General features: G+C 35.7%; 1 protein-coding gene across 4 annotated transcripts in view; it reads right to left on the bottom strand.

Moving 5' to 3' along the window:
* Nucleotides 1-15,628, bottom strand: part of GAS2 (growth arrest specific 2) — a 127,128-nt gene that overhangs the window by 95,048 nt on the left and 16,452 nt on the right. For all 4 annotated transcript variants that reach the window (XM_082684143.1, XM_082684145.1, XM_082684144.1 and 1 more), the window contains one exon: nucleotides 11,538-11,659. In XM_082684143.1, coding sequence (XP_082540269.1) covers nucleotides 11,538-11,659 — 122 coding nt within the window. The remainder of the gene's footprint in view (nucleotides 1-11,537; nucleotides 11,660-15,628) is intronic.

Genomic DNA, 15,628 nt, shown 5'->3' with positions numbered 1-15,628 from the left:
GAAAGAGTTATCTATGAGGGACTGTGGCAATTCTTCTATGATTTACTGAGGATGACCAAATGAGAATAATTGAATTAAAATTTTGACTTTGTGATAATAAAAAAGGAAAAAGATGAAATAATAATGTATGGGTAGTAGGAATTAATATACTGAAACCCACTTAAATCATTCCAACAGCCTCATAAATAAGCATAGTGGGCACTGAGATGTGTGCACAGCCATTGTATTTTATGAAGTAGGTATTATTATTTTTAATTGGTGTGCCTTTTGGTTTAGGAAGTAGATGACACACACTCAAAATAAAAAATTTTAAACAACTATGTTTATAAAAACTTTTCCATATACTACTGTATATTTTAAGTTCTGTTCTAAATTCAACCACATGATAAAATATTGCCTCTCTTTTACTTAACCTGTGACTGTTTAAAATTAATTTTTTTCAGATCATTTTGTGACTTTCATCTCCACACCTATGTAATACCACATCCATCTTATTTCTCCCCAGTAGAGAGTAAATTCCTTGAGGAGACTTTGCATCCCTACCTTTCTTACCAACAAAACATATGCATATAAATATTCACAGTGAATAGCATCATCTCTTGTTCCTAATATATACTCATCAATCATCTTTCAAACTTTAAAATAACATATGTAAGAAAAGACTCAGTTGTCATAAAGTATTTGTAGTTCATAATATTCTATATTAAAGGTTGTTGAAATGATGAACCTGCTAGACCCCATGATCATTTTCATCTCCTTTTTGAGTTATAAAAGTAACACATTTTTGGAAAGCCAGTAGCAGCATTTATTGCTCCTTGTTCCTACACACTGGAATTCTCTGATTCCCTCCTGCAGTTTTATAGAAACTGTATTTTTTCCTTGGTTGTTAAAGAGTGTTTGGGTAGATGGCTAATTAGGGGCTCTGAGAAGAAACAATGGTTCTTATATTCCCATTTCACTCACCAACTATTTTATTGGACAAAAGGGGCAGTTATTGAGGAAAAGATGCAAAGAAAACACCCTCCACAGTGATTTCATCTTTACAGCTCCTTCAGTAATTGAAAGACAGAACCCTTAATTATTGTAGTAAAACCTCGTTTCAAGTCCAAGGTATCTATTGAGAACTTATTCCATGAAAAGGCCTACAATTATCCTTTTTCTTAATTATCCATGACGAACAAATTCATAGAACCACTAGTTATCACTTATCCAGTTTTTATTTTATTGGAACCATGGTAAACACTATAAACAGGTCATGAAAAATAATCCTCAAATGGAATGAAACATTTGGATATTAATATGCTCATTTTTGTCACCATTTTTACCTTTAGAGAACACTCTGAACTCAAGTAATAACATATCATGTGACTATATAATTACATTTGCAATTAACTAAATGACCAACCTCCAGAATTCTCTTACTAATTTAGACCTCCATGGTTTATCACTTTGCCAATCTCTTGTCAGCACTTCAAACGTCCTCAGACTCTTTTTCTTTCCCTGAACCACCCCCAAATTCCATTTTCCTTATTACCTAAAAGTCAGCTTTGTTCTTTACGTTTGGAACATCCAAGACTTTTGAGTTAAGAAAAACCAGCACTGAGGGAGAAATTTCAAACTTGGTGAGAATAAAAGTCTTCATGATTCCTAATCAAGAATTGCTAAAATTCACTAACAACAGCATTCTGGATCTGAAAGTAAGTATCTACATTGGGCCATTCATTCATTCATCCAAAAACATATCTACTGAGCTCCCATACCCCTGATTTTATGATAGACTTATATACAAATAAAATATTAACCATGTTCTCGAAGATCTTAGCTTCTAGTAAAGGGATAAAAGCAAGCAAACTAAGTATAACAAAATGGTTCAGGTGCTCGGATGGATGGAGAAACCATCAAGATGGAGGCCAGTACTACCTACAAGGTGTAATCACTGAAAACTTCTCTACTCTTCCAAGATCCCTCATCCTTTTCCTGAAAATGATCTCTCTTTCTCATTTTATTCAGTCTTAGAACATGTCAGTCAAGGTGAGGCCATGACCTGGACAGAGAGTCGACTGTTAATCACACTAATCAGATTCCCTCTTGCTAAAATCTAAAACTTGAGAGAAATGATAAATGGATTTAATAGCTTCATGTTAATGAGCTCCACACAAACTAGGTATTACTCAGTGCTTATGTAGATTAAATCTGGCCTCTGTAACAATTGATAAGTTAGGTACTTAGCATTAGCTACATGTTACAAATGAGGAAATTAAGGCACAGAGAAATTAAGTAATTTTCCCAAGCTAATTAAAAGTTCAGTCATTATTTAAACCCAGGAAGTGCGGTTGTTGAGTCCACACGATGAACCACTCTGCTTTGCTAAGCTCTCTAAAGGTGTTCAAATGATTCATTCTGACAGTGGCACTCTGAAGGGACTCCCCAGTATCTGTGTTTTATAACCTTGGGATTTGGTATAGATTCTTGGTCTTCCAAAGTTATTTTTTTTTTTAATTTCTTTAGCATCAGAGAGTAAAGTTCAGGCATTGGGCATTAGAAAACTATGAGATATTTAAAATTGGTGTTGAGGCTGATACTGGAACAAAACCAAAATGGGAAACTAACATTCTTTTTTTGGAGAATAAGCTGTTTTTGTGGGCTTTTAAGCTTACACTATTTTGGCATCGTTTTTATGAAAACGAATACAAGACTATGAATATAAAATTAGATAAGGAATTAAGCATAATAAATAAATAAATAAATAAATGGAATAAATAAAATAAATGAAATAAATAAAAGATGAGAAACACTAGAACCATTAAAAGTGCACAAAAGGAACATAATATTTTAGTTAATTAACCACCTGACAGATCACTATTTTGCTTTTCTATATGGATTTTGGCTTTATACTTTCTGACTGCCTCTTCATAAAGAATAACTTAGAAATATTTTCATAGGGAGAATAGAAAGATAACCCAATCTTTCTTTTAGCATGATTAAGCCAAACAAATCTTTTTAATAGTTTAGGATATTCTCTTTCAGCCTTATAGCTCATCATTAATAAATACCATGAATTTTGAAATCTACAATAATTCTGTTACCTTATTTAGAGAAATCGATCAAGTTTCTTTTACATGTGAGCTTTTGGATGCAGAAGAATGTTCCACAGAATTGTTGTGATATAAAGAATTCAAATAACATGATTTGCATTTGGTGTTGGCTCCTGTCCTTTGCTTAATTCCTGTCCCCTGATCAGTTTCTGTTTCCAAATGAGAAGAGCTAAATTCTTATCCTGGGGGAAGGGGCAGAGATATGAAGAGGGGAGGAGAGGCTGGGACTCCCTCTCAGGAAATAGGGAAGGTACAGAGTAGATTCCGCTACCCCTGGTCTTCTCCTGGACCAGACTAAGAAAGGAGTATCAATTAACCACTGCTCTGTGCTTAAAATCTCAGCTAGCCATAGTCAGAGCTGATGATCTCCACCTGGTACCACAATATTGCAGCCTGGATCAGGGGATTTAGATCTATCTAACAGCATAACTCCTAGCCAAGCCAGGAATTCCCGGCTTTTGGTTACACTGTCTCTACACATGTTTAAAATCTTGAGTGTCACTAAGTGTATTATGGCTGGGCTTTTCTCTATTTGTGTAATAGACTTTAAGGGTGTTGGTTTGAGGAGAGCAGGATGTAATTTTAGATTTGGCAGAATTAATGTACTTTAATTGTACTAACTAGAATTCAGTGTGTTAACACAGATAGCTACAGATGATCCTGTTAATAGTCTGCTAGATTTGTTAACACCAACGTAGATGCAAAGCTAGCGCATACTAAATGCCACTAAAAGGCCAGAAACCACTTGATAAAATATAGAGGAAGGAATTAAAACTTGGAAAAGAAATGTTGCATGCAATTGATAACGTGCACTTCACCTAAGCCTACTTTTTACAGGGTCCCTCGGCAGGGCCCAAAGAGGCTCTTTTTTTTTTTTTTTTTTTTAACTAAGATATGGAGAACAGGTTGGGTAGGAATATTCCAGAATTTCCTAATGTGACTTTTCACTCCAGAAAAAGGATGCTGGTGACAGGAATTTTCTCTTGTTAATGTGAATGAGGATTCTCAGGGTGGCGGGAATGCATGGTGACCCTTAACGTTCATAGGCAAGGTGGATATGGTTGCCAGAATCAAAGTAGGCTAATCAAATCTCTTAGAATAATCAGCCCCACACGAGATCTGACTATGGTTTATTAATAGCTATAAATTGAAAGGCAACGTCCTAAGTTCTTGATTTGTATACTATAAACAGCCACAGCAACAAAAGGAGAGGAAAATCTTTCTGATCACCCTGTTCTTAGACTACAGCCGATTTATAGACCCAGGGCTCATTGAATGAAAGCAGTATAGATCTCAAGCTTTTCCTATAAAGCTTCCTTCTAATCTTTAAAGGGACCTAAACAGTTCGCTATGCATTAGGGAGAGGGAAGTGCCTTATGGAGATCGAGTGACAGATGGAGTTTTGACCTAAGCCTAAATTACACTATGAGTATTGTGCCTTTGTACATACAGAAGTTATTTTTATATTTTTCCCTGAATGAGTAATTGGCAAGGGTAATATCAGCAACTGTCGTAACTTTTATTCCCGAACATATGGGATAAAATATCACAACTCAGAAAATATCAGAGGTTCATGCTATTGTCAATGACCTCAACATTGCAAGAAAAGTGATTTCTATCACATCTCCATTCAGTTCAAGCCTATGTAGAAGATGGATAAGACGTGGGCAAACAGCAGGGAAATTATAATGAAGTAACAGTTTCAGTCAGAGCTTCTGTTCCAGATGTGGTGTTTCCACTGAAGAATATGTATTAAAAAATATCCTAATGGTGCCTGTATGGCTAAGTAGGTGAAGCGCCTGACTCCTGATTGAGGCTTAGGTCATCATCTCTCCTGAGATCAAGCCCTATGCCAGGCTCCATGCTCAGCCTGTCGTCTACTTGAAATCCTCTTCCTCCCTCTGCCCCTCCCCCTCCCCCTCCCCCTGCATATGCACGCTGCAAGCTTTCTCTCTCTCTCAAAATACATACATCAGATCTTGAAAAAAAAAAAGGATAAAGGAAAATATCCTACCACTTAACATGCATCTATTGGTCTGAAAAATGCAGTTTTCTTAATCCTAATAAATAGAAAATTCCAGAAGTTGTTTGCGTATACTTGACAAAAATAACCCAAGTGTGTTACTGTCCTGCTCAGGTTCTGCGACATAACCTATAGGAACATGTCAACATCACACAACACACTTTTCTGTTAGATCATGGTATTTTGCTGACTTGATGTTACAGAGCAGGAAAAGTGGGCACATCAGACAGCTTTATAACAGACATGCACTCCAGAGGGTAGAAGATAAATCACCCAGGATGGAGGTTTTGCTAAGTAAATGAGGTTTGTGGGTCCAGTAGTAGGAACCCTGTAGGAGCACTGCCTTCATTGTAAAGGACACCATGCAATTGTTCCTAGCTTGCTATTGTCTGATGGAGATTGAATCTCCATCTTGGGACATGAGGGACCGTGGAACTTGAAATGTTCATTACGAAATTAGAACCAAATGATCAAATTTGCCACATTTTCAGTTGTGCCTAGCAATACACTATCATCTATAGAGCTCTTCTCTCACATTTGGCACTAGTTCAATTAGGCCTTAAGATCCAGGTAAATTCCATAAGTCCATCATTCACTCCCTATTATACTTACTTTTTCATCCTGCTGCTTTTGTGCTCCTTAGCACACACATAACAGCAACCCAGTCAAGCCCCATCTCAAGTCTCCTACAACTAGTTGATTATGGATAGAGAGAAAAAGTCAAACTCCTTTTCATATCATTCTATATGATACATCAACATTTATTGTTATGTATTAAAACCCTCCTTAGGCATAACTTTGTAAGACGAACAGAAGAGAAACACTCCCCATGAGGAAAAAAAAAAAAAGATTTTCCCAGTGGTTAAGAACTTAGAGAAATGGTGACAGGGGAATTAATTTTATACTGGGAAATACTTTACTTTTATATATTTAAAACTTGAAGATATCTGTACTTTTTAAATCCTGAAGGATTGGACGTTATTACTAACTTTTCTTTTTTTTTTTCTTTTCCTCTCAGTCCCAGGCAGCAAAATAACCCATAAAAAATCATTTATTTCCACATCATTACACCTGTATTCTCTCCATTTATTATGACTCACTCTGTTGGCTTAGTCCTAACATTATATTTGCATTTAAAAACTATAAATTTCTTAAGGAATACACATTATTTTAGTTGCATAGCCAGATACAGATGACTCTAATCACAGTTGAGATTTTCTTTTCAAGAAAAACCTTTTATCCTTTCTACCACACTTTCTTGTTCTGTCAGAGGTATCAGCAGTAAACACACATTTCTGGATTTCTCTGAAATCAATCTTGATAAGATGTTCTCTAAACAAAACGTGTTATTGATTTCTGAGGGGAAAAACTCTAATCTCTATGTTTTATTTAATTCCTGGATGGTAAAATATCCTGAGGTAGCATTATCTTGCAGCTCAGAGAACTAGATATTCTTGATGGGCAAATGTCCTATGGACATTCTATCTGACTAGGGTGTTCTTTCCCCAAACAAGGACTGGATTCTACATTTAGATGGTGAATGTTCAGTTCCTTCCTTAGAGCATAATGTAGCATTCTACTAGGTAACAGAACTTCTTTTTTGGCTTTTCCCTTCATGTGCTTCAAAACTGATCTAACCACCCAGGGCTCTTTGAACTCAAAGGAAGCTCTGAACCCAGGGAAACTCTGATGTCTGGGGCAGGGACTCTCAAGATAAATGAGACAAACAGAAAGGAATGTTAGGAGAAAAATAGAGTTGAACCCTTTGAATGTCGTGCACCACGTTGATGCCCCCATCCTTGAGAGTATCTTGTACACAAATCAGCAAGTCATGACTGGTAGAAAAAGAAGAGAGTAAATAGACAGTAACAAGGGGTTCACAGAGTGGAATTCTGTCTGGACCAGGAAGTGAAAGGTCATACATCAATGTAACAATTATTCTGTCTTGACTGGAGATGCCAACATTGAGTCAGGTGACTAAGGGTCAAAAAGCATAAAATCTAACCTTGGATTTATCACTTATTTTGGTTTTCCCACCCCAATAGGATATCGGAAAGATTAGTTTGGGTTAGCTTTTTGCCTGTTAAGGTCCTGAGCTCCAGGAATATTAACATTTGTAGTTAGAGTGAATTGATCATATTATGAGACATTTAAACTAATCAAAATCAGATTATACATTAAACTGCTGTACACTAGGCTCAAAAGCATATATCTAACTATTGCCTAATTCCTTGAAAATTCTGCATTGTTTCCATGTAAAGTGAAAAAATACATAGGTTAGGATTAACTACTAATAGCTAAAAACATAGAGAGTCTATTTCTATTATCTGTTGAAACCTAGAAAAAAAGAATCACAGGATATCATCTATTTTCATTCACAGCATTTTATCAAGCCATAATAAGATATGACTCATGGATTTATAACTAAAATATTAAATACATAAACTGTCTAACATCTTTATTAAATACACTTGCAAATATTAGGAGTGTTCAAGTCACTCTTAACATGGACATACTTCACACATACCAGGCATAACTTCCTTGATCAAATGTGTTTACACAGCTGTAAATTCTCCAAATTAAAGATCAATCAGGAAGAGTAAAAATATTACTGTGAGAACAAGTGGGTGAAATGTAAGTGCTAGGAAAATTACAAAGGGCTTCCTGTGATATGACTTCTTTAGGTGGGATCAAGTTTGTGGTTGATTTTCTTTTTTTTTTCTTTTTAAGATTTGATTTATTTATTTGACAGAGGAATAGAGAGCACAGTAGGCAGAGAGGCACGTAGAGGGAGAGGGAGAAGCAGACTCTCCGCCCAGCACGGAGCCTGGTGTGGGACTCGATCCCAGGACCCAGGGATCATGACCCAAGCCGAAAGCAGCCGCCAAACCAACTGAGCCACCCAGGCACCCCATAGTTGATTTTCTTTTCTTTTCTTTTCCTTTCTTTTCTTTTCTTTTCTTTTCTTTTCTTTTTTTATTTAACAGACAGAGATCACTAGTGGGCAGACAGATAGGCAGAGAGAGAGGAAGAGAAGCAGGCTCCCTGCTGAGCAGAGAGCCCAACGTGGAGCTCGATCCCAGGACCCCGAGATCATAACCTGAGCTGAAGGGAGAAGCTTAAACCACTGAGCCACCCAGGTGCCCCCATAGTTGATTTTCTTAATAGTAATTCTGTTTTAACATCTCCCTAACTGTAACAGTTTCTCTAATTCATCGAAGGTATTGACCAAGTTATCTGTCTCTACCACTATTGTTCCTAGATTTTAAAATGCCCAGCTGGACAATAATTACCTATATGCCCGTGTGCGCGCACACACACACACACACACACACACCATACTGTAGCCTACAGGTTATTTATACCTGTTTGAAATTTGAAAGCCTCCTTTTTTTCTATTGGAAATGTTCAATGTACACCTAACTATCTGGGTTTTAGCAAATTTATTCTTGTTTAAAAGTTCAATTTAATAATAGCAAAATGTGCAATTTCATATAATGTCTATTCCTGCTTTAGACGAAAGATGGATTGAAGACAAAATTACATTGGACTTATGAAAATTTTTGTGTCAAACCTGAATGGATTGACAAAACTATATTTATGACCCATAATAGCTGTGAAGTATTAGCCATTTGGCTTCTCATCTATTGAAAATTTCTCATAAAATGTAAAAAAGAAAAACTAGTCTTCTTTGAATTTTTTTCATATAGTAAGACACATGCTATTTTGATTTAAGCTGCATATTGTTGGAAGTAAGTTGTGAAATATATAATTCTGCCAAGGACACAGGAGGTAATTCAGTCTAGAGTAATTGTGTCAACTTCTAACTCAGATTAAATTTGATTTTTTGAGCACTGAAAGTGAGGTCATAAAGAGTGTAGAACAAATCTACACTTGTTCAATTACCACAGTTGAGTTTTTATACTAAAATATATTTATCATAATCAGAATAAATTTAAACTTTATATTTAATTAAACAAATGGCTTAGGGTCAAGGAAGTATTTTGAGTTTAATAAAACTTTGCTGCATTTTTACTCACTTTGAAAGGAAAGCTTAAATTGTTTCTTTTTATGTTTTATAGTTTTATTATTAAAATGATATAATTTGAAATGAATGTTTCAAAGGAAAAACAGCTATCAAAATCTTGATCTATAACTATTCTCAATATTACATATTATCATACGGAGATTTAGGGCAAAGTTTCAACCTATTTGTATATATCATGTTAACTTTGAACATTCGCAAAGTACCTAACTTTTTCTTCTAGTTTCGTCTAGCAAATCAAAAATTCTCATCAGGAGCTCTTAAATCTTTCACATTGGGAAGGGAAATAATATGTATCTAGAGTCTTTTTCATGCAATGCTTTCTGGAAAGTATATATGCATAATCATTACTCCTACTTTATGGGCACGGAAATTAAGGATAAATGTGTCTAATTAGTAAATAACACAACTGGAACCCAAGCAAAATGTGCTCAAGACACCTAAGCATTTGAATTACAGGCTAATGCTTTGGGGGGTTGGCTTGCTCTTGACGGTTTTAGGATTACAATTCTATTTGGGGATCGCAGCTTCTGTGTGCTGGGGGGAGTTGTTTGTTTGCTTGTTTTTAGGATTTGATTTATTTAAGTGACAGAGAGGGAGTGAGCACAAACAGGGGGAGGAGCAAGCAGAGGGAGAGGGAGGAGCAGACTTCCTGCTGAGCAGAGAGCCTGACATGGGGCTCCATCCCAGGACCCTGGGATTATGACCTGAGACAAAGGCAGATGCTTAACTGACTGAGCCACCCCGGTGCCCCTCAGCCTCTGTTTTATCAAGCAAAATCTTGCAAAACAAAACCAGAAAACCTTACACTAGCCTTTGTAGAGTTGTTTATTCTCTGTTACTATGAAGGATTTAAGACCTTAACTGAGGCAATGGTCTCTATTTTTTTTTTTAAGATTTGATTTATTTATTTGACAGACAGAGATCACAAGTGGGCAGAGAGGCAGGCAGAGAGAGAGAGAGAGAGAGAGAGGAGGAAGAAGGCTTCCCACTAAGCAGATAGCTCGATGTGGGTCTCGATCCCTGGGATCATGACCTGAGCCGAAGGCAAAGGCTTTAACCCACTAAGCCCACCCAGGCACCCCAGTGGTCACTATTCTTAACAATAAGCAAATCAAATGGAAGTTTTAGGACCAATGCAAATTAACATAATGCTCTCCAAAGAATCTGGGCCCAGCAATTTTATCCCTTTACGAATAATTTCACAGTGAACCTTCTATATACATTGTCCTCCTCTTCGGTGTTATTTCCTCCTTGGTAGGTTGAAGTAGAGGCCAGTTTCTTTCTTTCTACTTTTTTTTTTCCTAGATTTTTAAAATTTATTTATTTTCCAGAGAGGGAGAGAGAACACAAGCAGTGGAAGCAGCAGGTTTTCACTCTTTTTTATTTTTACTTTTTTTTTTTTAACTCATTAACTCAGTTCATTCATTTCAATTTTCTTGTTCGTTTCATTTAAAGCTGTTTTCAACATTATTTTAACCTGATTTTTTTCTTACCTTTTTCCTTCTCTATCAAAAATTAGGAAAAGTGTCAACTATCTCTTTCCTTCAAAAAGCGTCAAGCACCATACTGTCATTATGTGCTTATAATAATCATGAAAGAATATATGGGACTATTTGCGTGGCTCAGTCAGTTAAGGGTCCACACTTGATTCAGACTCAGGTCATGATCTCAGCGTCCTGGGACTGAGCCCCAGCTTGGTCTCTGAACTCAGTAGGGAGTCTGGTTGAGATTCTTTCCCTCTCTCTCTGTCTGTCCCTCTTCCAGCCCAGAGCAAATGCGCACAGCACATGCTCTCTCTCTCTCTGTATCTCTCTTTCGTTCCTCTTAAATAAATTTTTAAAAAGAAAGAAAAAAAGAATATATGCAGAAAAGAAATCTGAGCACTCAAAAAAAAAAAAAAAACTGTCCAAAGGACTTAGTTCAATGCTACAACTTATTTAAAACAAACAAAAAAATTATACACTCTAGACACTTTATTCTAATAAACTGCCATAAGGATCTATTTGGAAACAAAGATTTATTTAGTAAACCATTCCTGGCCAGATTTTTTTTTTCATCTCCTGATGACATAAATATTTCTGTGCTAAATTTGTAATCAATACATCAGACTAAACCAGTTTATACACAGTCCTTGTTTTGTATCAATACCATCAATTTCCATAACCTTCTAGTTAATTAGACTTACTGAAAGGATTATGTAATTTATGTAATCAGAGTACAAATAATATGTTGTCTAATTAAAATGCACCCCCTGTGTTTTGTTAACAGACATATTAATACGCCCATTGACCACAAAATACTAAAATTAAAATCTGTTCATTTCATAAATGAAATCCACTCCCTGAATGATATTTGCCTGGGGATCTTTTACCTTTGGAGGCTTGTTAGCATCCATGCCCTCTCTGAATTTCTCCTGAACAGTTTCTGCAAGTTGACAGAGCAAGGCACCATTATCCAATTTTTCCATAAAAGTTTCTGCTGTAATCTCCTTCCCTGCAGTAACAAAGAGAAGCATTATAGAAACACAATCATTCCCCAGTGCAAATGTGTCATTCCTGCCAGCATATTTGACACGGTTTTTATCACCAAAATTTCTATTCCAGTTCAGTTACAAATATTTAGGATGGGAACCCAAGGAAAACAATGGTTTCTTTAGAATTTTATGCTTTCCTTTGGCAGCAAGAATCTCAACATTTTATATTTTCATAACATAATTTCAACTGCATTAAAGTTTTATTTCATGGTAAAAGTGGCAAAATGATATCTACGTGAGAGTCCCACCACTTGGCAATCAAGAAAACTAAAAAACAACCAGTTAATGAAACCCAAACAGTTTTGTCAATGATTGTACAATTTGACCTCTGATATTCATTTGGTTCTCATCCTCAATAGCCCGTTCAGTTACTCTGGGCAGCAAGGAAAAGACAAAAGCAGAACAGGCATTCTGTGTTTTGCTTATGTCTTTGGTTATAAGACACCAAAGCTCTCTTCTCTTTAATTTGAAATAGAGGAAGGTACATCAAAATTCAGCCACCACTGGCAACTGCACTAGCATGGCCAATGCATAAACCGCACTTCTAAGTTCTATTGAGTTTGTTTCCCTGATTAAGATATTACAGGTAGGTTCCTCAAAATGTTGTAAATAAAACTACCCTATGACCCAGCAATTGCACTACTGGGTATTTACCCCAAAGATACAAACATAGTGATCCAAAGGGGCACGTGCACCCGAATGTTTATAGCAGCAATGTCTACAATAGCCAAACTATGGAAAGAACCTCGATGTCCATCAACAGATGAATGGATCAAGAAGATGTGGTATATATACACAATGGAATACTATGCAGCCATCAAAAGAAATGAAATCTTGTCATTTGCGACGACATGGATGGAACTAGAGGGTATCATGCTTAGCGAAATAAGTCAATCGGAGAAAGACAAATATCATATGATCTCCCTGATATGAGGAAGTGGAGATGCAACATGGGGGATTAAGGGGGTAGGAAAAGAATAAATGAAAGAAGATGAGATTGGGAGGGAGACAAACCATAAGTGACTCTTAATCTCACAAAACAAACTGAGGGTTGCTGGGGGGAGGGGGGTTGGGAGAAGGGGGGTGGGGTTATGGTCATTGGGGAGGGTATGTGCTATGGTGAGTGCTGTGAAGTGTATAAACCTGGCGATTCACAGACCTGTACCCCTGGGGATAAAAATATATTATATGTTTATAAAAAATAAAAAATTTTAAAAAAAGATATTACAGGTAAAACCAATACAAGAGATAAACTCTCAAAGAAAGTCTACCTCTCTTACCATTCGTCTTCTTACTACCATCTTTGAACTATGGATTATCAGCTTCATCTCTGCTCTTCTCTCTTCTCCAAACCACTCAGCTTCTACTACTGCTCATTTGAACATTAGTCACAATTGTCTATCCCTGACATTTAACCAGTTAAAGGTTGTCTTCTTTCTTATATTCTCCCAAAACATATTTTGTTTCTCTTTTTTTCCCTTTAATTTTATAATGGCTTTATTATGATATAATTCACCTGCCTTACAATTCACCCATTTGAAGTGTATAATTCAGTGGCTTTTAGTAGATTTGGAGTTGTGCAGTCATCACCACAAACAATTTCTGGACATTTTTATCAGCCCCAAAAGAAACCCTCTACCCTATACCTGTCACTCCTGATTCCTTTTTTCCATCAGCCTTATAAACAAACTATTTTTTTTCTTATATGCTTCTTAAATTCATTTCCCCCAAAGTTCTCTCCTTTTCCTGGTACTCTAATTTTCTAAGTTTTGGCATATTTTATTTTCCTGGCTTAATTTCCTATAACATACTAGTCACAAGTCCTGTAGATTCATGATTCTTTCTGTTTCTGGTACCATAATCTTAATAAAAATTTTCATGATTTGATACCTAAACCTCTAACAACAAAAACAACGGCTCTTCACTGTACCCTCAACTTCTCTCTCCAATACACATCATACTCATGGCTAAAATTATGATTGCTAAACACCAGCCTCATTGGGTCATTATTCTTCTTCATTACATAGTCCCTAGTCTTCTCTGCCACCCAAAATATGAAATATAACCACTTGAACGTATCAAAAGACTGACCCTTATGCTCCTAATTCACCTTTCTAATTTAACATCCTTATACTCACCCCTGATTCTTGGTCTGCACCCTGGCTTCAGAGTTCCTCCAGCAAGACTTCCCAATCCTACTGCCGTGCCTTTCTTCCTGGCATGGCCCCTGCCTATTATGTCTTCCTCCCTTGTACCTACCTGACCAAGTTCTCTCTTTCCTTTAATCAGAAATCCAGAAAGACGTTTTCCTAGTAGATACTGATCTCTTTTCTATGTGGTTGCACCCAAGGCCATCACTCATTTTGGCAACTTATCAAACCTCTTCTATTGCTAGTAATATGTTTTGTGTAAAGTTTTGTCTTCCTCAAACCTCCTTGGGACATATTGTGTCTGTGTGTCTGTGTGTCTGTGTGTATCTGTGTTCCTACAGACTTAAGTATGTTGTTATCTTGGTAGGCACCTAGAAAATGTGTTCAGTGAGCATGTAAAGTTACAAATGAAGAAATAAACTACTGGAAAACTTTGAGAAAATGTTGGGTACTATTTTTGGAAAAAGTAGTTAAGTTCAAGCAAAGAAAAAAAGTTTTAGACAGAGAATCTCATAGGATTAGCTTTTATCTTAAGAAAAAAATGCATGCAGCTCAAACCCATGAACATTTAAGTATAATCCAACTGGAAAACAGATAAACTATTGGCTTAAAGTTCAACTTACAATACGTAATATATTTGGATTTCAAGAAATATCTGTTTGAAATTTTTTTTGACCGTTTTGGGGGGAAGGGCAGGTAAAGAAGGAAAGAAAATTACCTTTTTAAAAATGTTCTTTTTCCCCCACTGGATACTTCGCATTTGAGCCCCCAGTTAAGATAATGACTTCTGCAGGTGGTAAAACATAGTAGCTCTAACTACTCACCCCAGAGGTAGCCTATATAAAACTACTATTATTTTTAAATTATGTACAGCACAACTTAATTCAGGAATGAAAATAATATTTTCAGGATACAAAAAGTCAGCACAACAAAATTTGTATTATGCATTCACCATATTGGCCTGCATTCCCTAGTAAGAAAGTTATTTTGGAAATAAGTATGAAAAGTAAATATTGGAAATACTTTCAAAATTACCAATTAGATTTCAAGGTAATAAAGGTAGATTTTACTTCAAATTGCTGAATGATTCCTTTATAAATTACTTATAAAATTCTCTATATTTGAAAAAGACCTTAGGTATTTGTATTCCGTAATGTTCCATGGCAATTTAAAGATTCTATTCATAATGTTAAGTGACAAGATGATTACAATGAATTTGAAAGAACTTGTAAAGTATAAAAAGAAAAATGCCTTTCATTAAAAAGTTATTAGCAATTTACCAAAAGGTATGATTTTTGCTTTTTGCATTATACCTGACAATTTTTAGTTATTCTGATTTTTATGACTACTTGAAGAATTCACATTAAACATCTGTATCTAATGAAACATATATTAGGAGTCAGCTTTCAATTCTGTATATTTTATAGCTCCAAAAGGTGGATTTTTTTTGCTAAAACAGTGTTACATTAGAGTTGAAACATACTGACTCAAATGAAGGGAAAATGCAAGATGGAGAATGTTTTTTAACCTTCATATGTAACATATTTTCCATCCAAAGAATCATAAATTATTTTAAACATACTTTATAATTGTAAGAGATCAGTATAATTTTTATATAGAATTATATATTCTCACTCTTATTACATTAATATTACCAAAATTTTTTTTAAATCATTACATAAAGTTAACTCAATTTAACCATGACAAGTCCATTAGAGCAAGTTATATGAAGCACTAATTACAATTTCTTGAGTAAACATTATAAAAAGCTAAATATCT

Source organism: Mustela nivalis (genome assembly GCF_964662115.1).
Source record: "Mustela nivalis genome assembly, chromosome: 9".
NCBI lineage: Eukaryota > Metazoa > Chordata > Mammalia > Carnivora > Mustelidae > Mustela > Mustela nivalis.
This window is presented reverse-complemented; position numbering and strand designations above follow the sequence as displayed.